At 36.9% G+C, this 24,633-nt stretch overlaps 2 protein-coding genes across 2 annotated transcripts; both read left to right on the top strand.

Moving 5' to 3' along the window:
• Positions 1–9,175: 9,175 nt before the first annotated feature.
• LOC146168354 (YEATS domain-containing protein 4-like) lies at positions 9,176–10,451 on the top strand. The gene is made up of 2 exons (XM_083380396.1): positions 9,176–9,650; positions 9,813–10,451. The coding sequence occupies exons 1-2, from the start codon at positions 9,476–9,478 to the stop codon at positions 10,163–10,165; spliced, it is 528 nt and encodes a 175-aa protein (XP_083236522.1). The 5' UTR covers positions 9,176–9,475; the 3' UTR covers positions 10,166–10,451.
• Positions 10,452–10,454: 3 nt separating this feature from the next.
• LOC146168353 (regulator of microtubule dynamics protein 2-like) lies at positions 10,455–21,826 on the top strand. Its single transcript, XM_083380395.1, has 8 exons — positions 10,455–10,686; positions 10,786–10,953; positions 11,243–11,350; positions 15,213–15,384; positions 18,622–18,785; positions 19,761–19,912; positions 20,197–20,351; positions 20,637–21,826. Exons 1-8 carry the CDS (start codon positions 10,583–10,585, stop codon positions 20,763–20,765), a joined length of 1,152 nt encoding a protein of 383 aa, XP_083236521.1. The 5' UTR covers positions 10,455–10,582; the 3' UTR covers positions 20,766–21,826.
• The last annotated feature ends 2,807 nt before the right edge of the window (positions 21,827–24,633 follow it).

The following is a 24,633-nucleotide window of genomic DNA, read 5'->3' as shown; positions in this document are numbered from 1 at the left end:
AGGAGTCCACAGCCGACGCATGACAGCGAGGCGGCTCTTGCGAAGGCAAAAAGAAGACTCGGTCGGCCGCAAGTCGTGAAACGTTATACTTAGCGATTTGAAAGGGCGGCCGCGTTAAGGCTAAATCGTCTAGCACCTTTAGTAATAAATATCTTGGCAGCCTTGAATAAATTTTACACAAAAGTTCAAGGGTTTCTCTAAATCAGGGAACGGCAACATTTTCCTATAGTTGCAGGACAAAATGGCAAATTCAGGACTCGGCGGGCCGCAACACATTTAAACTGACATTTTGTTGTTAAAACGAGTAGCTTTCAAGCTATCAGGGGAGGATTTTAAAATTGTGATTCGCTCACCTAAACCGATCAAAACAGCAAAGAGCCAGTTTCCGGTTAATTAGCTACTTAATTATCGCAACAGACATCATTAATGAAACTGTAGAATCATCATCTGTTTGTGGTTAACTAAATTTGGGAGAATGGTTATTTAGGATGAGAAACTGTCGCTAAACGTTAATAAAAAAGTATACTTAAAAAGATTCTATAATAAATTTTAAGTTTTCGGTTTAATTTTCCTGATTACTATCGAGCTTATCATTATTCCAATGATGCGTACTGTATTGTCGTTCACGTGAAACACCTACATTAGTCACAAGTTTGTGTGCCCTGTCGTAAGAAGTTGCAATGCAATGAACTCGTGATGTGTTGCTATTTCCTCTTGTAAGACGTTGCCTTTCATTCACGACTAGGTCTAATTAGGTTTTGTTTCAGTCCTGTCTAACGTTATCTAAAAATCTAGCTATTTGTTGGTCTGCTTAATATAAAAGTCATACAAACTATTTAAACAGCAAGTTCAACCTATAATATTTTATCAGTTAAACAAATCACAACCAGACGCAATTTGAAAACGTTTCCCTGTAAGTTATTTCCTTCTTTGCAACGTTTAAAAGTCATATCAGCGATCATGACAAGATATTATACGTTATCCCTCGTTATCCCGATTGCGCTAGTCCAATCCCGCCTAAATCCTACCAAGAGTCTCGCAAAAGATTATACCTATATGTCACAGATCCCCTAATCTACAGCAAGCAAGCAATCGTTCTTTATTCCGATTTGGACTGATACAAGTACGCCACGGCAAACGGGACTCCTTCATTGCACTTTAAGTCATCCATCGATCTTACTGTTACTCTAATCTTTATTAAAAACGTGTCGCAGAGTCTTTAGCGGGATTTCTATCCTGTGTCAAGTTTACGCGTTCCTTTTTGACTATTTAGCGATCGATTTTATGAAATCGTCTCGAATCGTCTAACTGTGACCAAAATGAAAAAGCAGTTCTTCTCCACATTAGCAAAGTGCATTGTCAATCTATATTTTCACCAAAACGATTTATAACGCGTCAACTCTACACTCAACAGAACATAAAGCATGTTCAATTTCTGTTTAGTTTTTTTTTCAAAATATTACAATGCTACATTCATAATGAAATTCATTATGTTTATATTTCTATTACTTAAGTTTGCAAAATTAACCTAAAACAGAATACCCGGTTACCGTTCTAATTGCCAAACACCAAACGCAACTTCTACCAAAAGCGTGCGTCAATATGGTACAAAAAGAACCATCTCTGCCCCTGGTATCTGAAGAATTCGAGCATAATCCCTGGCGCCTATGGAACCGATTTTTGCGGAATTTCCTAAATTATGATTTTTTATTACTAGCAATTAGTCTTTAAACATATTAGATTAGACTAACGCCTGTACCACACGCAATTTCAAAGCACGTAAGCCGTTGCGTTCAAACTGTCAACAACTTGTTTACTTCTTCTTCCTCTATTTCTGGCAAATTTCCTTCAGGACTAATCGCGTTTCCCCGCGGCAGCAAGCAGCACAAGCGGCAATCGCCCCCGCGCCTAAAAACTCAGTGAAAACCACGCTCGTTTATCTGTCCGTACTATCCTGTTTATACAGTGCGTTGGCAGCATCTAATTATGCAACATGACAATATAGAAATACGCCAAGACCGAATGCTCTCTTTTGCCGCAAATAATAATGGCTTCATGTGCAATAGTGGCTTCATGTGCGACAACACGATTGCTAGGCCTTATAATAGCGAGCGTTTGCGAAGAACACTTACCTGAATAACTCATGATAGTACACATTATACGCGGATTGTAAGTAATACCAGTAATGCGACGAAGTCCACACGTTTCTCTAAACAAGGGGCTGGCAAACTTTTCTTATAATGGCCAAAGGCAAACTCAGAAAGGCCTATTTGGGTCCTAATACATTTGAACTGACAAGTTTGTTGCTAAAACGAGTAGCTTTTAAGGATTTCTTTATAACAACTGTTAGTCAGGGCGACCTATAGGACATTTTTATAAATGAAACTGGGTTTAATTATAGTTACGAAGAGGCGTTTTTGCAAAGCGCGATAAAATGGTGTTTGTTTGGTTTGAAATTTGAGGTTATGCGGCGTCATCCTTGAAAAGTAAAAGGTATAATAAAAATACTTTTGAGAAATGCGATTAATTTAATCGTTATCTACTTTCCGGGGTGATTTGAGTAGGACCGTTAAAATATCGATGTGATATTCATATTTAAAACACGCAATGAAACCGTGCCAAGCATAATAAAAAGGGTTCAGACAAACTGAAAGTTGGAGAAACTTCCATTGTTGGTTTCACGGTATGCACGGCTGTACCGGTATACAAAACATTGATTTTACCTCTTTAAAATTGCCAAAAAATGTGGGAAATGGTCTCCTGCCCAATTTGGAAAAGAGGCGACCGGTTGATCAACATTGGCGGGACCGACCTGCGGGCCGTAAGTTGTCGACCCATGTTCTAAATGAATACGGAATACCCTAATAACTTTATTTTACTTGCCGCACGCTGTTAGAATGTAATATTCTTACACGTATTGTTGGGAGGGAGTTTCCATGCTCATATAATCGAGCCACAAATACTGATCTTATAATAACAAGCTCTTATTGATAATGTTTCTGTATTATTTACTTGGAAGATGTGTCTATGATTCATTTCACAGTTTGACTTATTTTATACGTTATTAAAGCTTGATCAACAAACGATGTTAGGTGCATCATGGGTTCTACACACGTAAGAATCGTAGGATTTGAGGGGTATTTCATAGAGGTTTATTTACCGTTAGTTCAACGTAAAGAACGGCGACTTTTAAAACAGACACTGATAAAACTTCTTGCACACAAATCTTTTTTTCTAAATCAGTATACAGCAAGTTGGCCACCATTGCAAAACGTCGATTCGCACTATTCGTTTCTGTTTGTAACGCAACGTATGTTGACGCAGATCAGATAAAATTGCGGCTGCCTTGATCAGACACATAAAGTCGTATTTTTTCGGAACATCATCTAGCGAATTAAGCACAGTATTGAAGTTTGATTTGCGACACAGCGTTCTCAACACTACATACTGCGACAACAGGGCCTTGTTTGTTCGCAACAGGGTCGAGTCGAGGGCTTCCAAAGACAGCAATGTGCCCATACCTTAGGATGAATTTTTGAAGTGGTTGCGTCACAAGATGTTCCAATCGCAGCGATCTTACACGTGGGGATGGAACTGCCTTATATACACACGCTGGTGTCCGGGCGCGGTCCACGAATACTTCGCGCATGCATTAGCCGGGGATGTATAAGCGTGTTTTCGCACTTCACGTCGGCTGAAATGATAGTTTTCTTAAGGCTCCCCGAACAAGTCAAGTAGCACCCGGCCTCGTCGGCACAGTGCTGTCCGCTGTTGTTTTAGGTGATTTTGTCGCCAACCGTAACATAATATCTTGTAAAATGTAATATTGAGATATTATGTTATCTCAAACCACTGGATAGTCTTATTCTTTGTGATAAATTTTTTTTGTTACTACAGCGCCAACTATTTTATTATTTAATTCCCAGTTTAAAAAAGCGTGTCATTGTATACACCCGCTCTTTGTATATTAGGTGTATATAAATATCGACCCCGAACAAGGCCTGTGCTCCCAAACGCGAGTTTACGAGCACCTTTGTGCATGTCGGTACCGCTCGTATGTGCTTGCATTGTTCCCAGACGAGATACGACCAGACGCATTCCCGCAGCTTAAAGACCGGTTTGTATTTGCAGTGCAGCACCGCGATGTCAGGCAGCTTGTTTGTTGCTTTTATTATGCTTGCTGCGTTTCGGCCCGCAGCTCACGGTGTTTGCTGAATTGCCAAGAAAGGTCGGTGTCGAGCGCCTCCTGGCACAGCGCGGGCAAATAAACATCGCAGGTCTGATGGGGGATCAAACTTACCCCGGGCAAGTCGCGCAAATCATGCACCTTGTAACGACCTGCAGCCTGAGATTTGTCAATAAACAGGTGAACCTTGTGCAGCTACTTGCGTCGTGCGAGATGTGTTGAAGAGCTCTCGGCAAACAATGCCTTATTTGCAATATGGTAGTCGCGTGACAAACTGAGGATATTTTACGCGATAAGCCTTCCGGAAGGAACGGTGATGCGTATTTCACACCGTCGACAAACTTTTCGAAAACACTTCGACAATACCTAAACAAATAGCAAGCCACTTAAAAGCTAGCCACCCCTTCCATTTCCAGGAAGTACAGTGTATCGAATGTGGTCATATTGTAATGATGACTCCACCCTAAACGGCATGTTTTATGTTTACTTTAACCAACACATGCTTAACCTTTTTTCGTTGCTATCAAATACTTGAAAAATACTGCGATAAACCAAATATAGAAGGACACCAATAAATCAGTGTTGATCCTACTGTAGCATCTTACCTAAAGAGTGTACAGACTAACTGTATATTATGTGATAAGTACAAACTACTTTCTGTTCCAAGACTGTTTTTCTTTGTTTTTTAGGGGGGAGGGCAGGGGGGCGATAATTTATCTTCACCGTTTGATATACTTTATTTGTATTTTCTGTGTAAACATATACTGCTTCAGCGAGTTTTTATATCAGAAAACATAAAACATTTACTACTGAAAGTCACAAGTCCCATTTTTTCTCTTTGTACAAGGCAAACGAACGGCGATTGCGGCATGTTCCGCCTGGTCTTTGAAGTCGGACCTTAGTCTGGACTCCTCTTGCATGACGGGCGAACAAACAAAGTCGAATGCATAAAATTGCGAATGCGTCAGTGCCAAGCAGTCCGCTCGTTAAATAACGTCGTTACCCAGAGGTATTTAAACGACGTAATGCGAGGCACCCTTAAAAATGCAGAAGTGGTGCCATTTGACACGAGAACCCTTTGAAAGGCTGTTGACAAGACGGGTGCGGGCGCGGAATCTCCTGCAAACAAGCGATGTTGATATTCTGTTGCAACTGATACAGGTGTCCTGCTATTTGATCCTGCTTACTTGAAGGTTCAAAGTTTGACCCCTTGTTTTCTCGTATCTTACTTGGACAAACAATCGAAATAGTAGCATGTTTGCATCGCCTAAATAATTTATTTACAATTTCTTCGCTATTTTAGGATTCAGTGGAGAGCAAACTAAGGTCGACCTGTTGGGGGCAACAGGCCATGCCTCCCCAAACCAAACCGTTCGCAAACCTTTACGATGTAAATGGAAACTTATTTTTTGTTTTTAAACAATAAATCTCAAAGTTTAGAAACCATAACACGGGAAATACCTTTTCTAGTCACTTTTGGATCCCACATTTTTTCTTTTTTGGTTCTTGGTAAGTTTAGTTTTAAGGAAATCTATTTAGCCCAAGGGCACCTACTACATGGGACGTTAATTCTAAAACTAACTACGCGCATCCATTTTTGGTTGCCCTGTGGCACTTTTTTCGTCCGAGAAGTAGACTTTAAGCTAGAACGCTAGCGCTCCTTGCCGGACATTTTGCATCTTTCGTGTTCTAGCTCAGGGTTCGGCAACCTTTTTTGCACTGCGGACCGGTTGAAAACTGAAATTATTGTCGCGGAACGGCCTTAAAAAAAAACAAAAATGCTCAAATTTATTATAACTTTTCTCAATGAACAAATCAAAATGCATACGTTTTTTTCGAACACTTTCCTGCCTGAACATCAAAATATTAAATCATTCTATTATGAGACATTGTTTATGAACATTGTTTGCATGATTTATAGTTATTGTACTTCAGGGTGAGCACACTTAAACATAAACAAAAATTATAAACCTTTTTGCGTTACATTGTTCATAGGGAAGTAGATTTTAAATAAAAAATGCATTTTAGGATGTTGTGAACGTGCTATGTAATATAGCCACAGCAAACTGGTTTGTCTTGAACCTCACGAATGCTTGATACTAATTGTGATTTTTGGATCATAGCAATTAACTATGGAGTAAATAAAACACACTTATTTTTTTTGTCCTGTTTTTGTGTTTTTTTCGGCTTTTAGGTAGCCTATGGTTTGGATTTAAGTCGAAATTTTATTCTGGCAACTCTGCTACGGACCGGTAGCGAACTCCTGGCGGACAAAGTGGCACGCGTGCCGGGAGTTGCCGACCCCTGGTTTAAAGTATAGATCAATATTATTATGTTAAGTATTGTTAGATATTACGATATGGTATTCTTCCGCAAGGAACTCGGTAATAAACATGTTAAAATTTTGTTATATCTTTTAAAACAGTGATTGCAATGGTTATGGTAAACGGTATTCAAAAAAAGTATTAAAATTTAAAACAATAATTGCCTGAGCGGCGCTCTATCAATGTGATATGTAGAAATTAACGCAAAAACTGCAACATAAAAACAGGCGGTCTACAAATTATGCGTATTTTAAGATTGCGAACGCTGTGGGTATGTCAACATAATATTTTTTCCATTTTATTAATACCCTAAATGCCCCCCAGTTAAATTTGTAATGTATTAAGCAAGGTGTGGCCCCTAGCGGAATGTTTTATTGTAAAAACACGAAATAATAAATTATTGAACTAAATGCAGGGCAACAAATAACAATTTTAGGGAAACTTTAAGCTCATTAAACTGATTTCCTGCGTACCCGAAGCATTTTTGCACGGTGCGACATATGGCGCAAGTTTTAACTGACCCTCTTGTAAAATAAATATGTCGCTGGACGGCAGCACAGTCGTGGGGGCGACCTCTGTCAGTCGGGAGTGTAAAACTCCTCTTTTAAATAAAAAAGGTTGAGTTGCTTTGCCAAGAAACCTTTCTCCCAGGGCGCTCTCTTTGGCTGCACCTTGGCTCGTACAAAGCCACATTATATATACCGGTAATAGGATTTGCCTTTAGATGCAGCCTGTCGCGATATTGTACGTAAAGAAGAGTCTCCTTCAAAAATTAATCGTGTGTTCTTGTATTGCTCATAGGTTGCCAAGTTTCACATTGTTGAAAGAAAAATCATTCCGCTGTCGAACAGCGGCAAAGCCGAACAGATAGACAAACGGTGCGACACCTGGTGGAAGGTTCAACGGACACTATTGTAAAATAAATTTGCCGCTAGTTGGCAGCACAGATAATTTTGTCAGTCAGGGGTGTGACCCCCCCTCTATTAAATAAAAACAAAGTTGTGTTGCTATTCAATGAGGCCTTTCCCCCAGTGTGCTGTTATTGGGTGCACCTTGATTCGTAAAAAGTCACGTTCTATATAACGGGATATACCTTTAAATGAAGCCGGTCGCAATCTTGTACCTAAAGAAGAGTCTCCTTCAAAAATTATTTGTGTCTTCCATATTGCTCATAAGTTACAAAGCTTTACATTGTTTAAAAGAAGAATCCGTTTGCTGTGCAACAGTGGCAAAACTGAGATGATAGTACAGGATGTGACACCTGGTGGAAGGTTTAACAGAACCTATTAAAAAATAATTTACCGCTAGATGACAGGCCAGGTAATTTGGTCAGTTAGGGATGTGACCCCCATCTATTAAATAAAATCAAAGTTGAGTTCTATTCAATGCGGCCTTTTGCCCAGGTCGATCTCTTTGGGTGCACCTTGACTCGTAAAAGTCCTGTTCTATATAACGGAATTTGCCTTTAAATAAGGCCTGTCGCGATATTGTATGTAAGGAAGCGTCACCTTCAAAAATTAACTGTGTCTTCTGTGCTGCCTGTAGGTTTCCAAACTTTACACTTTTTGAAAGAAGTCTTCTTTTGATGTGCAACAGTGGCGAGCTGATAATTACACGGTGCGACACCGGGTGGAAGATTCGCTAAATGACAGCGGCAATTTTTTTCATTATTGTTTTAACGACAATCAGACGGCAGTCTTACCAATGAAGAAAACCATTGACACAATATTATACAACGTGCAAGAGCACATTAACAATAACTATACACTGGGAAGAAATTTACATCAAAACCTACGAGAAGCTAACAAAAAGTGAGGCACAGGGTTAAATAAAGTGAGAGATTCTGATAAATTTAAATCGGGATGTCCGAACAGAGTATAATTCCACAGAGTACCATGAGACAACGAAAACAACTTAGGCTAAATGGTGACATTACAGAAGGCTACGTATGTCCACGTGCGCCAAGGTATAGGGACGCCAATATGAGGCTTACAAATTCCAAAATAAGGCTGCTTTTTCTTTAAATACAATGTTCTACTAAAATTTGTAATGTATATTATGTTAATGTAATAGAAAATGTGGTAAAACATGGAGGGGCGCCTATTTTATAGTATGCCCCCAGGCGCTTCATACCCTGGCTACGCCTTTGCCCAGCACTTGTGTTGCCGTATAAACCATGTTATGTTTCTGAAAACGGTTGAGAAACACTGTAAGCCTATTAAGTGATTTAAACAAGATTATGTGTCAGTCAAACTAAAAAGTAATACAAAAAAAAATCGTTTTCATAAAACTTGATACTCAATATATATACTAGGTCTTTTTCTCAGTGAAACATCCGCCTATCCCTTGCGAGGTCTTTATGCCCCCTCGGTTTAAGAAGCCCTGGTGTCCCAATATCACTTATAAACAGATATATAAATACATGCAGTCGCATAAACATATAAAATAAAATAGTCGACTAGTCGTTTGTTAATTATGCGACGGCACAATCTATCTATGCTGTGACTTTTCGTGTGTTAACTGTGTCATCCAAGATAAAATTATGGTAAGCGGTTTATAAATTATAGAAATCGCATACAAAGTGTTTCACCAAATTCAATGGTCAGCGGGTGATTATTTTAGTTACGTAGCTGCAGAGTTCGTTGCAAGTTTTTCTGTGTTGCTTTCTAAAGAGTGGAGTTTTGTATAATAAACTTTTGGCTGGTTACATAATTATACAATTATATAAGATAATTGATTATATTCTAGTTACCATTTATATATATTGAACAGTCAAAATTCGGGGCATGTAGTTCCAGACCTGGAAAATCTGGACGTATGGTGACTTTAAAATAAATTAGCTTTTGGTTGTTCTAGAAACTTATTTAAAGCAATAGTTTCAGTTCTCATCACTTATAAAAGAACAAAATCAGCTTATCAATATCATTAGGCATAATGTCCTGCTCCCATTTGTTTACAGTAAAAAATGATTCGAAATCCAAGTGGTGAATTTGTAACAGAAAGTGGTGGCAGAATGAAGGGTATCTGTATTGTTAAACCAATTGTTTACGGAAATTCTGCACGATATTTTGGTAAAAAGCGTGAAGAAGATGGACATACGCACTCCTGGACAGTTTATTTAAAACCTTACCACAATGAAGACATGTCTGTTTACATTAAAAAGATTCAATTTAAATTGCATGAAAGTTATGCAAATCCAATCCGAGTAGTAACAAAACCTCCATATGAAGTTACTGAAACGGGTTGGGGCGAGTTTGGTGTCGCTATTAAAGTTTTTTTTCATGATACTGGTGAACGTCCATTATCTATATACCACCCACTTCGTCTCTTCCAAACAGAGAACAACATATTGCTGGGGAAAAAGGCTGTTGTGTCAGAAAACTATGATGAAATGATTTTCCAGGATCCTTCCGTAATGATGCATTCACTCCTAACTAACACAAGACAGTTAACGTTGGGGGCTCACAAGCATGAAACTGACTTTGATGAAATCGAAAAGCAAACAATAAAACAACTAACTAACGCAAAACAAAAAATTCAAATTGAAATAAAAGACCTTAGAGATCGCCTTAAGCTCAGTCGTGAAAATATTAAGAGCTTTCGTGATGAAATAAAGAAACTTGAACATGAACAAGATAACTCAGAGATGATGTAATAGTTTGCTCTTCATGAAAGGGTATATATATAACTGATGTGTATGATAATTTGGATGTCATTGTTTTTCATGAAAATTCAAAAATTCATGATGTTGTATTCTCCGTCACATTCATGTGTTATTCAAATTGTTTTTGTTAAGTGTAATACTTTATTGTATGTTTAATTTTCCGCTTGTCCTATTCGCTAGTTATTTGTGGATTATGCTGCTTGTTTTTCTTTTATGCTGTAATGCTTTACAAAAAGCTTTGAACTTTATCAATAATTTCAAACTTTTCTTTTGTAGATACTATACAGCTTTGTTAATGTGACAAGTGTTCTGTTAAGATTGTCTGTTTATCTGATTTAGCACTGTCTGCAATCTCAAGATAATGGAAATTTAATATATTTTAAAAACACAGCAAAAACAACAGCAACAATGTCGTCTGTGATGAGTGTTTCAGATAAAAGCAATCTTAAGCATATTGGATTTGGTTTGGCAATTTTTGTTGGGGGCGGCCTGGTAACTTACGCCCTAATGCGGTAAGTTATAAATAATAGATATTAAAAAAAAATAACAAAATGTCATGCTATGGTTGTTGTTTCAGTTGTTTGTGTTGTTTTTGTTTCAATTTCTGACAGATATCTGCCACCAAAGTTTTCTGAAAAAAGAGATCAAAAAGGAGAATTGCTGCAACAAATTGTTGAGTTAAAAAGAGAAATTGCTACTCTCCAGAACAGCCTTTCAGTAGCTGTTACAGAGCTAAGAAAAGAACTTGGTGGTCTTCAAAATGTAGTTGGTGGTAAACGGTAATTGTTACTTTATTGTTGCCAAAGACTCTTTTAAATTTCTTAAATTAATTAGGGATCTCAAAACTAAAGAGGCACCAGTTTTATTTTTCATAAAAAAGCCCTCCTTGGACATATTATTTATCAATATGAAAGTATTTTGGTATGTTTTATAAAACTAATATTACTACTTTTGTGAAACTAATTCAAGACCGTAAAATTATTCTTTCAATATCTATCACAAATATTTTTTAATAATTTAATCTACTTTTTCAATATAACATTTATTGCTTTATTGTTTAACTTGCAGTGTGCATCGAAGTCGTTCAACTCACACAAATCGTTCTACTCGCACCAATGGAAGTTACCAAACTGCTTACAGCGATTTTGATGATGACTTTTCTGATGATGATTTTGAGTAGGTTTTGTAATTGAACATCATTTTGCAATAGCTTCTTAGCTGTATTTCAAATTGATTAGTTTAATTAGAGGCCACGTGTAGTGGATAAACATGTGGTGAATTTACTGCAACCATTCTAGACAAGGGAGTAGTATGTTGCTTGGGCCACAACACGAATAGTTTTTAAAATCATTTAATGGCTAAACTGAAGTTTAGTACTTTTTAAAACAATTGGAAGCGTAACAATGTGCTTTTTAAAACTATTGCAATTTAGCTAAAAACACTGGTTTGCTAATTTGATGGAGTATATTGTGCAATGTTACACAATAGTAGGTAAACCAGATTATACAGCGTAATAAAACCGAACATATTGTGTTTTTAATGAGGTAAAAATCATATTGTTTTTTTTTTAGGTAAAAATAATATTGGGCACCAGACAAGTTTAGTTCATTTGCTGTTGTACATGTAGACGGCCTAACTAACAGCTATATGGGGTGGCACCATGCAAAACGTGTTTTCAAACACAATTGAACACCCAGGAAAGTCTTCGGAAATATTCTTACCAATGATTGACATAAACCCAAGCGATCCAACCTGTATATATTCAATGTTAGTGTTTATATGTAAAAATGCCGAGCGACACAAAGTTATTCCAATTATAACTTTTGACCAACCACTTTATTGGAAGGCCATGATGATTATTCAAGCAGAGCCCCACAAAGCAAATTTTAACAAGAGGAGGATTTCACGCACAAATGAGTTTTATGGGATGCATTGGGCGACTAATGTGTGAAACTGGTCTAAGCGAGGCCCTAGAAGAAATATTTTCACAGAATGCTGTTCAACACATTTTATCTGGAAATTCGGTTTTGAGAGCGGTTAGGGGTCATTTACTTGTTAGCTCTGAACTTTACTCAACAATATTTTGTGAAATATTAAAGTTTAATTTGACAGAATCTAATGAAGGCAGCATCGATTCGATCAATGAATCACATGAGTCAAATTCACCAATATTTCAAGATCTTCATGTACTATATAGTATGGTTATAGCAAAACAAGTATCACAAGGTAACTTGGATACCAACGCACAACTAATTGAACTGAATGAAAAGCTTAAGTCAAACACGTCTGGGATGTAAAACAGCTGAATTGTGGTTTCAATATCTTGATTTAGTTGAAATCTTGCAATTATTTATTGAGGCGAAAGGACTGGAAATTGGAGTTTACACTTACAGAGCCTATCAAATATGCTACCCTACCAGGCTGCGAATGGCCATAACTTGTACACTAAGCCCCTGAGAATATATTTGGAAGATATGAAGCAACTCCCTGAAACTCATCCGGCCATTTATAGGAAATTTAAAAATGGTTTCCACGTGGTCAGAAGAAATGATAAAGTTTGGGCTGGACTTTCGACCGATCTTGGTGAACAAGTTCTTATGAGAAGCCTAAAATCAACTGGTCGCTTGACTAGAGGCCGTTGAATGACGGAGCAACAAAGAATTACATGGCTTTTATCAATGCCAACATGTGCAAAATTTAATAATACTCTTCAAGAATCAACTGGTATCAAATACATAAGCAACGAACAGCATAAGGATTTGTCAAACACACGTCTGAACCGCGATACGCTCGATACAAACAAATTGATTTCTTTTTTTAGAGAACAAAATCCTTTTATGTCAACAGCTTAGCTATGCAACATTGCAAATGGAACGTACGCTGACAATGATGTTAACATTTTGAAAGCAAAGTCAGGTGATGAAATACATATTAATCCACATCTATTGTTTCAACGTTTGGTAATTGCTGCAAAAAACTTGGATGAATATGTTTTCAAAGAGTGTTTCAAGTTTGAATTGTGTACTTATCCGACTACCCTTTTTGAATCCCCTTTTGTGATGCAGCAAGCATGCAAATCCACTTTGGCAAATGCGTTATGGACAAAATCGAAAACTGTTAATGTTGATTATAAATCCTAATGACCTTGAACCAGTCCAATATGTGTTTGATGGAGGAGCCCTACTTCACAGAATACCATGGATCCCAGTAATCAAAACTTACGATGAAATTTGTCAAACGTATTGCGAATATGTATGACTAAATATAAGTCAGCTCTTGTTGTTTTCGATGGTTACGAATGTGGGACACTGTCAACTAAATCTTTGACTCACGCAAGAAGAGCACATTGAAATGCTGGAGTACCGGACTACCTGTTGACTTCCGTGGTGACATGCTATGTAACATGTGAAGGTGGAGTTTCTGAGAAATTTAAAAAACAAGCAAAAATTTCTCACTAAAAGCAAATGTACTGTCCTTCATTCTACAGAAGACGCTGATGTCCTCATTGTTCAAGCCGCTGTCCAGTCATTTAAGGAAACCAATACAATTGTAGTTGGAGATGATACAGATCCCCTAGTTCTCTTAATTCATCACGTTGAGGTAGATGAGGATAGTCCCTACAAGTTGTACCTTTGTCCTGCTCCAAAAAGTAACTCATCCAGCACAAAAACTTGGGATATCACATAGGTAAAGCGTCAATTTGGAAAAGAAATCTCACAGAGGGTATTATTCCTACACGCAATACTAGGATGGGACACAACTTCACGTTTCTTAAAAACCGAAAGGGTTGACTCGATTTACGAAAAACAAAGGGTTCCGTGATTGTGCCTCCACATTCCATTCATCTGCATCATCTTCAATCGATGTCATTGAAAGCGGGTGCAAAGCAGTTGCTCATCTTTATAATGGTGATACCGGTGAAACATTAGACCAGTTAAGAATTCGACAAAGTGTGTTAAACCTCAAAATTTGCCCCCTACATCCGCTGCCATAAAATATCATAGTATGCGCACATACCTTCAGGTTCAAAAGTGGAAAGATCGAGAGTTTACCCTCAATCCAGAGGACTGGGGATGGAAAAATATCAATGGAACTTTAAAGCCTATTATGACAGATTTAGGAGCAGCTCCACAGAACCTCCTTAAGGTGATACGGTGTAATTGTAACGACATGCACAACTTTTGAGCCTATAAGGAATATGGATGACATCATTATGACGTGTTAGACACGTTTAATTTTCGGGGACTTTTTTTTGGGAGTTCCTGGCACCTTTCTCATCATGAATCAACAAAAAAACCTTCTGTTGCAATTTGTCCTATGTTTTTCACCTTGTTTACTGGCCTATTGGTTCTTCTAACTTTATCACAATAAATTGTTGTTCACTAAACAAATGCACTGGGTCCTGTATTAAGGCGACGAAATGTGTAGGGTCGGCAACTTTTTTTAGGGCCAAACAAAACAGAATACAAACATTTTTTGCATTTATCTGTTAGTTAAACTTTGCACTAGCCAACCCGCTAATGTAAGTGCAATTCGCTTCAGGCGAATGATGATTGGCAGCCTCCGGACTACAACCAAAGTACTGGTATCAGGTTTTTCGCAGTACTGGAATCAGGTTTAATTAACGCGAGTTTGTATTTTGTGATTTTAGTGCCGGTTCGCATATCTGACAGTGCGAACAGCCTTAAACTTATGTAGCTGATAAATCATCATGTAATAATCCAGGAAAGTTTTGCACACTATCTAAAACTGTCATACTGCTGGAATACATTGGGCAACCTTCATTATGACTTATCAGGAGTAGTTTTTCCTTGTAACCCAGTCAAATTCCAGATGCCGTTTTGACGCCCTCCCAGAAATTCAGACCTACATTTGACACCTATGATTTTGACAGTCAGCATTTCGGCCATAATTATTTTGCCATAATGCGCTCCAACAATGGTTCTTTATCAGGGCGCCATTCTGTATCTTTCTGCTTTATTTTCTCCACATTTCTAATTTCACGCTGTGAATAATCATTTTTTACTTTTTTGTTCAGTGTTGCTCTTGATCATCTGGAAAATGCTCCAGATCGAGCAATTTCTCCTGATCCAGGGTCTGTTGAAGAATTAGAGGCAATTTGCAGCAAGGTGGATCTTCTAAGTGAAGGAACAGATGAAGATAAAGAAGAAGCAATGCGCATACTTCAAGATAATGAGCTTAATGTAAATGTAAGAGTGCATTTATGTTTGCATTTTCAAGAGTATTGTGACTCTTGGTTTTAGATAGTATTACCTAACACTTATATATAATATATTAAACTAATTAATTTACTCTTAGTTATTACACATATGAAATAGACTTATATACCTGTTTTAGCAAGTTGGGACCAGGCTAATAAACTTGCAATCTTAGAATACATCGCAAAAAGCCACAGGCCATAGTATTACCAAAAGTGGGCTACATCGCTGCCAAGCTTAAACATTTTCATTTTCATTTACTACACTGTTGGGGTTAAATTTAAAGTGGTTGAACTCGCACATTCTTAAAAAAAAAGTTGACAGCAATTAAGATTTAATAGATATCTAAGTTTGAACAGCTTGACTCATTAGGTTTGCAATGGATTATTTGCTAAGGGAAATATTGACATCAAAAAATCAAACAGTATAAAACTAGAAATTTAAAAATATCAGCAACATCACCCGTTTTGCAATTGTGTTAATGACATTTGCTTCAGAGAACCAATTGTGTGTATAATGTCACATGTCACCATTATAATTGTTTCACTTTTTCATTCAAATATTATTGTATAATAGAAATAGGGCTGATGACCATATTTTAAACCCCAAATCCCTCTTTTGTGCCACTATAAAACACTGAGAACAACATATACACAAAATTAAATTCTCTGCAATAAACTAATAACATTTTTTTGGAAAAAAACAATGGTTTGGGAATCAATGGTTTAAAGTTGTATTGTTACAAATGAAAATATTTCTTAAGTAAGATTACCATGTCCGGTCTGGGTTACAGGTTTTGACTTTTATGCTGTGTGATTGCGTAATAGTAACCCTGTGTTTTTTTTGACTTATCCAAATTGTCTGAGTTGTGCAGTGTTACATTAACTTACTGTTTAAAGGAATTCAATGAGAATGTTTATGTATTATCATGCTAAAGTGATCCAATTGTGTATTTAACAAAATATTGTTAATGAACATCTGTGGAAACTAAAAAACGACTTTATAAGTTGCCCAGCAAATAGAGAAAGAATTGCAGTTTTAATTATATATAGTCAAGCGGGGTAAAAAAAAACAATTTGAGCTAACTTGTCTGCCTAGCTTTTGTTTTTCGCAACAAAAGTGTAATTTTTCATTCTGATTGAGCTTATGGGTCTACCTTTCCAACCACATTAAGGATTTTTAATTTTATTATAAAATAAAAAAAATATTTTACAAAATCTTTTGTTTTTTTTTACCCTGATGAAAGGGCAAAAAAAAAACAATGCCGGAGTAAAAAAAAACAAGTGTACATTAGGACCCTTTATAATAATTTATATAAGCAGGTTTGACTTTATTTGAAGTAAATAGACTAAAAATGCTCTTTCAAAGCCACAACAACTCACAAATTTCATGAATACCTTTAATGGAAAGAGAATTTGAGTAAAAAAAAACATTTTTAATGTTTACATTATGGTACCCCGAATTTGCACCTGTTTAAAATATTTTTTAGCAACTAATTTCTCCCTGGTAACTTAAAACTGTGCCTTTGAACAGTTAGCACTGGTCATCAGTGGTATTTCTAGGCCCCATGAGAAGTAAATTACCTCAACAACATGAGTTTTTAGATTTGTGGGCCAGTCCGAGGACAACCTGAAATTATTAGCGTTTTCTTAATTTTTATGAAGAAATTGCTAAGTTGTCTTTATTTAATCTTCATCATTACAAAAACATTCATATCTTTCCCCTATGTTACGGGACAAGTCTAAAATGATTGCTCAAGTCTACCTCTGTGATCTGCGCTTGTTTAGGTTCTGTTGTGGGCCACTTGTTATGTTTACTAAAAATAATTTTTTTCTACCAAGGTAAATTTATAGAAGTTAAACATCTCAAGCTAATTACTTTCCTACTGTTAAGGCAAATTTTAATCAATTAACCTGAAGAAAATAACCCCAGAAGTTTCAATTTAATCTATTTTGCCTGTTAGAGCATAATATTACCTTCATGTGGTATTGATTTTGATCGCGATACACTTTGTTGAAAATATCGGCTATCGGTATCAGAATAAAATTTCAAGTCCCTATTCATGACTGATTAATTTCTTCAAATGTTTCACTTTCTTTTGGCACTAATGTTACCTGGTATTCATTCATTTTGGTGTATAGCTTTAAATTTTCTGAATAAAACTAAAAAGTTTGGTTATTTTACCCAAAGTACATGTCTGTTAGTTGTCTAGTGTCTACCTTAGTGTTTTTAGCTCATGGTCTACAAATAAGCCTCATTATGTAGCTTTGGTATTGGTACATATTGGTTAGGCATATTTAGTTTACTTTTTAAACCTAAAAATTACAAAATAAAGTAATGGGGTAAAAAAACATTACATTGGGTTAATAAAAAACACTGTTTTTTTTACCCCATTGCCATCAAAATATCTAAAAAACTAAAACAGCTAGGAAAGTAAGGTATTTTTTGTTTAATAGATCAATGTTATGACACAACACAGAATAAAAGCCATTGCCACAAACTTGGTTGTATAGGAATTACACAAACGTTTCTAATGGTCTTACAAAACTTTTCAAGATACGAATTTAACAACTGTTGTTTGAACTAGCATAACTTCACTCAAAGGAAAAAAATTAAAATGGTTGAGGGCTTATTGGTTGGGCCAAGAATGTATTTTTTACCTGAAAAAGAAATTAAAAAAAAATTAGATATACTTTAGGTGTGATGACATTGTTTTTTTTTTACCCCAACTTTAGCAAAAATTTTTTTTACCCCAAGTGACTATATTTGATTTAAAAAAATCATATCCTAATTTATAGTTAACATCGAGTTAAAATTTGAAGTGTCTACCAATCAGCGCCAAAAATGCCGACACTAATTTTTGCCTACCTAACTGTTTTTAACGAACGATTTAACGGCCTTTCTATACGATGTAGGAATAACATAGTTTTCGTATGGCTGATCTCCATTGCTTACCAGATTATTGAATGTGTAGGCCGTTTTCTGCGAGCGGGCGAGTGCGAAATCTCAACCCTATAATTTTTAACGTTTAAAGACTTCATCCAAATTGGTCTGAGCTGTGTTCAAGGATCTTTTTCTTAAAAAATTGCATGTGGTCTATATTGTTAAATCATTTCGCTGTGTCTTTCTTGCCACTTAGTTTACAACGGGAATGACGACTTATGGCAATTCGGGTGGCTTTTCGAACCGTATTGTGTGCGGTGTTTAAAGCAGTTGTTCTGTCCACAGCACAAGAACTCGTGGCAACTGTTGTGGCGTCTTAGTCGCTCCCACGTCGCAGCTTACGACACTAGAGAGGCGTATGAGGAGAGGTCCCTGCATGCCTCCACCGCCCTGGAATGTGCCAGACAGGCCTTGGAGCTCAACGAAGAATCGGCTGAGGTCCACAAATGGTAAATCGAGACGTTTATTTGATGTTTTTTTGGATACTGCTAACTTATCTCGCACTGATGGTAACCGTTGGGTATTTAGGGCAGTGGTTCTTAATCGGGGTGACACGGCACCCTAGGTTGCCATTTTAAACCTTAAGGGGGCCGAGAAATATTTTTAAATTCGTTAGGATTCCATTTTTTTGCTCTATTGATAACTTCTTAATGCATATTTTAAGAAACCAAAAATCAGAAAATACGAGCAAGGGTGCCGCGAACTATTTATAATTTTTTTAGGGTGTCGCAAGCCAAAAACGTTTGCGAAACACTGATTTAGGGGGTTGTCGCATATTCGTTTTGCAATTGCAGTTGTGCGTTGTGCTGCCTTCGGATTTGTAAATAGTAACAAAAATACATTTACTTCACGGAGAAAGGTTTAATTTAGGATGCAAATATAACAATAAGGTTAAAGGTTTGTCACTGAGAGAAGACGTTATAATCCGATCTGTGCGATTGCTTAACGGGATTGCTTTAGCAGTTGATGGATTGAGTTCGTATATCTGCCTCGTAGAGTCTATTGTGTTTATTGGTTCAGTATTCACTTACTCAATCTTATTGTGGCGATAAAGTGCTGACAGCTCATTCTCCTCTGTTAAAGTCGTTTCAATTTCAGCATACTTACGGCAACTTTATTACTTGAAATAATAGGTAGTACTACACTTTTTCAAAAACGGGAAAATTTTTGAACGATGGTCAAACTCTTAGATTGTTTTTTTTATTAAGTTTTTTATTTACCGATTTAGATTCCCGTTTTCGTTTTTCGATCCCTCCTTTTTTTAACTTTCATTTTTATGGATTAGACAAGGTAACTAATGTATTTTTTTTTTCGGCCAAAATTTTTACTTGACGGCAACCCTGAACTCAGCAATGCGACCATGACAGCGTTATTGTGTGACACAAGGGCGCGATTAGCTTCCTTGTAACATTGCCGTGTTGTAGGTTCGCGATCAGCATCGGGGCGAGTACCGACTTCGTGGGGACGAAGGAGAAAATCGAGTTCGGCTACGAGATGAAGGAGCACATCGACCGAGCACTGGAACTCGACAACAACGAGCCGACGCTCTATTTCATGAAAGGAAGATGGTGTTGGGGTGCGTTTTACCACGTGCGGCGTGACTCTTGAAGCTGCTGAACAGCAGTGCAACGCTTTTTTAGTCTAAATATTAAATGCGCCTTTCCGATATAGTAACTCGACCTAACATTTACAAAATTGCATAATAGTAAATGAACTTACTTTTTTGCAACACATTGGGATATGTTTTACCATATATTTAAGAGGCATTAGGTTTTTTGCTGATAACCGTAATTTTTTCGCTGGGTTTCGTAAATTTTTCGCTGGTTACATCCTTTTTACAGTTTGTTTATACATCTGCAGGAGTTTACATGTTGACTTGGATAGAGCGCAAATTGGCTGCCACATTGTTCGCGTCCCCGCCAACCGCCTCAGTGCAAGACGCTCTGGAGTGTTTCCTTAAAGCAGAGGAGGTGCAGCCTGGATTTTACAAGTCAAATCAATACTATCTAGCCAAAGTAAGTTTTTTGCAACACGCTGTCGATACTTCAGACATTTAAAATAACATGCAACAATTGTTAATGTAACACATCTGAATAAAAAGTGAAAAAATTGGTGTCTGGAAAGCAACAGGTTGGCCACTGCTGTTTTAGAAGTAGAGACATAGGGCTTGTGTTTATCCAATGTACCACTTTACCTAAATGAACAAGTGTCATTCAACTTTCATGATGATATGGACGGTTGTGTTGTTTTGGTGCACTGTAGAGACAACGTTTGTTGAAAATCGTTTTTTGTGATTTCAGTGTTATTACGAGATGAGCGACTACTCCAATGCGAAGATGTGGATTCAAAGTGCCCTTAAGTTGCCCTGCAGCAATAAAGACGACCGAGATGCCCACCAAGACGCCGAGCTACTTCTCGCCAAATTATAACTTTGCGCACTCTACCCTCCTACATCTTTGCACGTCTTAAGTTTTCCTTTTAAATTAATGCGAAACGAGCAAAAAGACCACGGGCCAACTTATTTAGAGTTGAACCCGTTTTTAAAATATGTTTTAGTGAATGACACAGGCTGTTTTGCCTAGAAGTCAATCGGCATAAGAAGCAACCAAGTTGACCTTTTTATTTGTTTTTCTCACTTACTAAATGTATACATTAATTCAAACTTTTTTTATTAATTTAGTAATGAGCGAAGCAAGCAAATTCTGCATTGCATTTAACGACGCCTTTAATTAAATATGAAGCAAATTGACTCGGACCGATTTTTAACACAACTTTTGTTCTACAAATTAGCATTATAATAATACAACCAAAAATTGATATTTTTATATTATTGTCCGAGAAAAGTTTGAATAAACGCAAATTAGCATTATAATAATACAACCAAAAAATCGATATTTTTATATTATTGTCCGAGAAAAGTTTGAATAAACGTATACGATTAAAACCAGCTCTGTCCATATTAACTGTGTTAGATCTTTCTGATGTTGATTGTATAGTTGTTCTTCACTAGATTTTCGTATTCAACTTCGGTACAGTGTTCGATTTTAATTTATTCCGAGGACAAACAGTTGTCGTCTTGCGATTTCGCTTGCTGTGTTGTTCGCCAAGCGTTGCCTACAAGCAGTGTAATTCGTTGGTAAAATAATGCATGCTATTTGCGGCCGATGCTTCGTATCTTCGCCAATTTATTTTACCACAACCGTTAAATTGCCCCTAATACTACCTGAAAAGCACTGAGACTGTAGCGAGTGTTAGTCGCTGGTGAATGGTTTCGAGTATGAACCTTTTCTGTGTGCTTGTGATCTACCTGTGTCCATTTTGCATTGTTGCAAAAGTGGCAAATTTTAGTTTTGATTTTATTGATAACTCCATATTGTTTTATTTGATGTGTTTGTTTTTATTTCCACATACGTTCTGTCGAACTTATTTGACTTACGTTTGATATCTATGCATTGGCTTGTTCAAAGTAATAATAAACATTCAACTTTTGTGATTATTGAGTTATTTAAGTGTGCTACATTTCTGGTCAAGCTTAAAATAGTTATCACGCACTGCACTTCAAATTTGTTGGCGCGATTTCTCCACTTTTAAAAGTGTTGTTTGAGTTGGACTTGATCAGTTGCAGTCTCGCGGCGTGATGCTGTCAAGCAAACACAGGGAGGTGGACTTCCTTCCGAGTTGTTTGCACAGGAACTGAGCACTAGCTTTCCTGCGTGAAATCAGCAGATTGTCTTAGAACACGAATTTCCGGTTCTAGCTTGCTGCCATGTTACGACGTTTTGACACCTATTCATAAATTAAAATGAATGCGAAAATTGTGTATAACTCTTGCCCTGTGGTTGCATATCTTACTTTGTAATAAAACATTGGTGGGGCTAGAGAGCTTGGACAAGTGAGGCCGTCGAATGATTTTTATTTAGCTGAATTGTAATACAAACAAGTTCACATTTTACATCTTTGCAATTAAAATGTAGACGCTTAACGAAAGGTGGCTTTGAAATCGATTTTAACTACATTTACCGACAAAAACTATGGCTACGAAATGTTAATCCCATCACACAAGGCGCAACAGTTTAAAAACACACTGTAATATATTGCAGTGCTTCTTAAACTTTTTTAGTTTTGTTTACCCCTAGCATCTATCTCCAGATTTCATTCACCCTTGTCTCATGATATGATAGAACTATCTCGTCAATTATACTGAAAGAGGTTGAACATTTCTATTGCAAGTTACTATTGCAAGTTGCTAGGCCATCCCGCCGTCGCTTTGTATTTATTTAAACTAATATTTCAGTTGCATACTTTTGCACGACATATAATGATAACAACATGTTTTCTAAGGTCACTTGTTTAATTCAGACGTCCCGTTTGATGTAACTTTGTGACGACTTTCATGCTTTTCGTTAAAGTGTTGTTCTTTGATCCGGTAATAAAATTATTGTACTTTCACCTCTACCTGGGTGACGAAAACAACGTCCGACCCTTTTTTTAATTGGGCTGCTAAATTTTTTAGCTTTGTGCAAAAAATAAATATTTTTATCTAATATCATGTGTGAAACTATACTGTTTATAACAGAAAACTGAGTTAAACAAGCTATTCTTTCTTTTCAGTAAATATTAAAATTTAGTGAATTGGGCTAAGTCATCTGTTCGACAAGGACGTCTAACTAAATAAGAAGTATTTTCAAAGATGCAAGTCAGATATTTAAAACACAGTTACATAGAAAATAAAAAAAAATAAAACATTTGACCAAGTCCATTTCATCTAACAAAGTTTATACTGCTTAGTATGTATTTTGCAATTAATTGCAGACATTGTTTTTATGTATCCTTGGTGACAATTTACGCTTTAAAACGATGATTGCAAAACCAGCATGACAAACGAAACTTTAAATTTCTTTAGAAAATGTTGCACATGTTCAATTGACCTGAGAAATAAATGAGCTGTGACATTTTCTACTGGGATTAGGCTTTAAAGAGGTACATGCTGGCAACCGTAGAAATTGGAATGATTTATGACAGGCCATTTATGACTAGGCAACATAAACGACCGTTAAATCTAAAGGTTGACTTTTTATGAGTTATGTCATTGTCCAACAAAGATTACTAAAAGGTAATGTTTATTATAAAAAGCTTGAACTATTGAGTATATATAAGGCCTTGTTTCAGAGTAGCGAAATTCCATAGGATATTGCTGAAATACAGCGAATGTGTTTTGCTAAGAGTAAACATACCTTTGAGTAACAAAATTTATTTGACGCACAAAGGTTGAGCTGAAGTGGCCTAAAACAACTTCCCGCCCGCTGCGCACACCATTTCATTCATTCAATGGTCGAAAATCACTGCGGGATCCTAATAATCACCCGTCTTGTTTACTCACAGTCGAAGAAACAATTGTGACGCCGGTCGCGCGATCAATCAAAACAGAAACGCCGAAGACTGTGACGACACACCGCTACTGTACATTTTCCCGGCGCCCAATAAAAAGCGAGAGTTGTGGAAAAAGGCAAAAGCTGACGCCAAGACGTTTATCATATCGCAGCGGTCAGACAGACAGATCGGTTAGGCGTGCAGCAGATTCGCTGTAAAGGTAAATCGTCAGCAAGAGCGAAATGGTTCGTTTAATGCCTAATTGCACTGATTTTGTGCTAATAAGTAAGAGATAAGGTTTTAGTTTTAGGTGATGCTTAGTTTATAACTGCCTTTAATGGATCAAAGCCTGATGAAAAAACATAGACAAGCGATATGTACTTTGTGGCTCCTCAAGCGTGATAGTAGCGTAATCGTTGTACTGCCATTGTCACTATGGATCGTCAATAGTGAATATGTATAGATCGTCAATAGTTAGATATTCCCTATTTGTAAAGTTAGCATGAATTTAGTTAGCGTTTAACTAAAAACGAATTGTTGGCCGTCAAAACTTTTAGCATAGTTAGACATTCCAATTGCGCTGAGCATATTAATGTTTGTGTCGTCGTACATGCAAACTACATTTGTTTTGAGAATTTAGTCATACCGTTCTTCAGAATCTGAAGTTCAGAAAAGGAGGGTTTCAAATAACATTTCACCGATTACAACGTACAGACCAGACATGCGTTACTCTTTTTGTAGAAGTAATCGTACAACACTTCACTAAAGAGGCCCGGAGAAAGTAACAAGGGTTTTGTCAGCTGGATACAAGTGGAATGACCATTTGCTTTAACGCTTGTTTTAAAGAAATTAGTTGGACATAGTAACGACATCTGACTACTGAACGATTTCTTCTTTAAACTACTTTCGCTTTCTTCTGAGCAGCTC

The sequence above is a fragment of the Ascidiella aspersa genome, chromosome 1, assembly GCF_963924565.1.
Source record: "Ascidiella aspersa chromosome 1, kaAscAspe10.2, whole genome shotgun sequence".
NCBI classification, from domain to species: Eukaryota; Metazoa; Chordata; class Ascidiacea; order Phlebobranchia; family Ascidiidae; genus Ascidiella; species Ascidiella aspersa.
The sequence above is the reverse complement of the archived record's forward strand: the minus strand, read 5'-3'. Positions and strand labels throughout refer to the sequence as shown.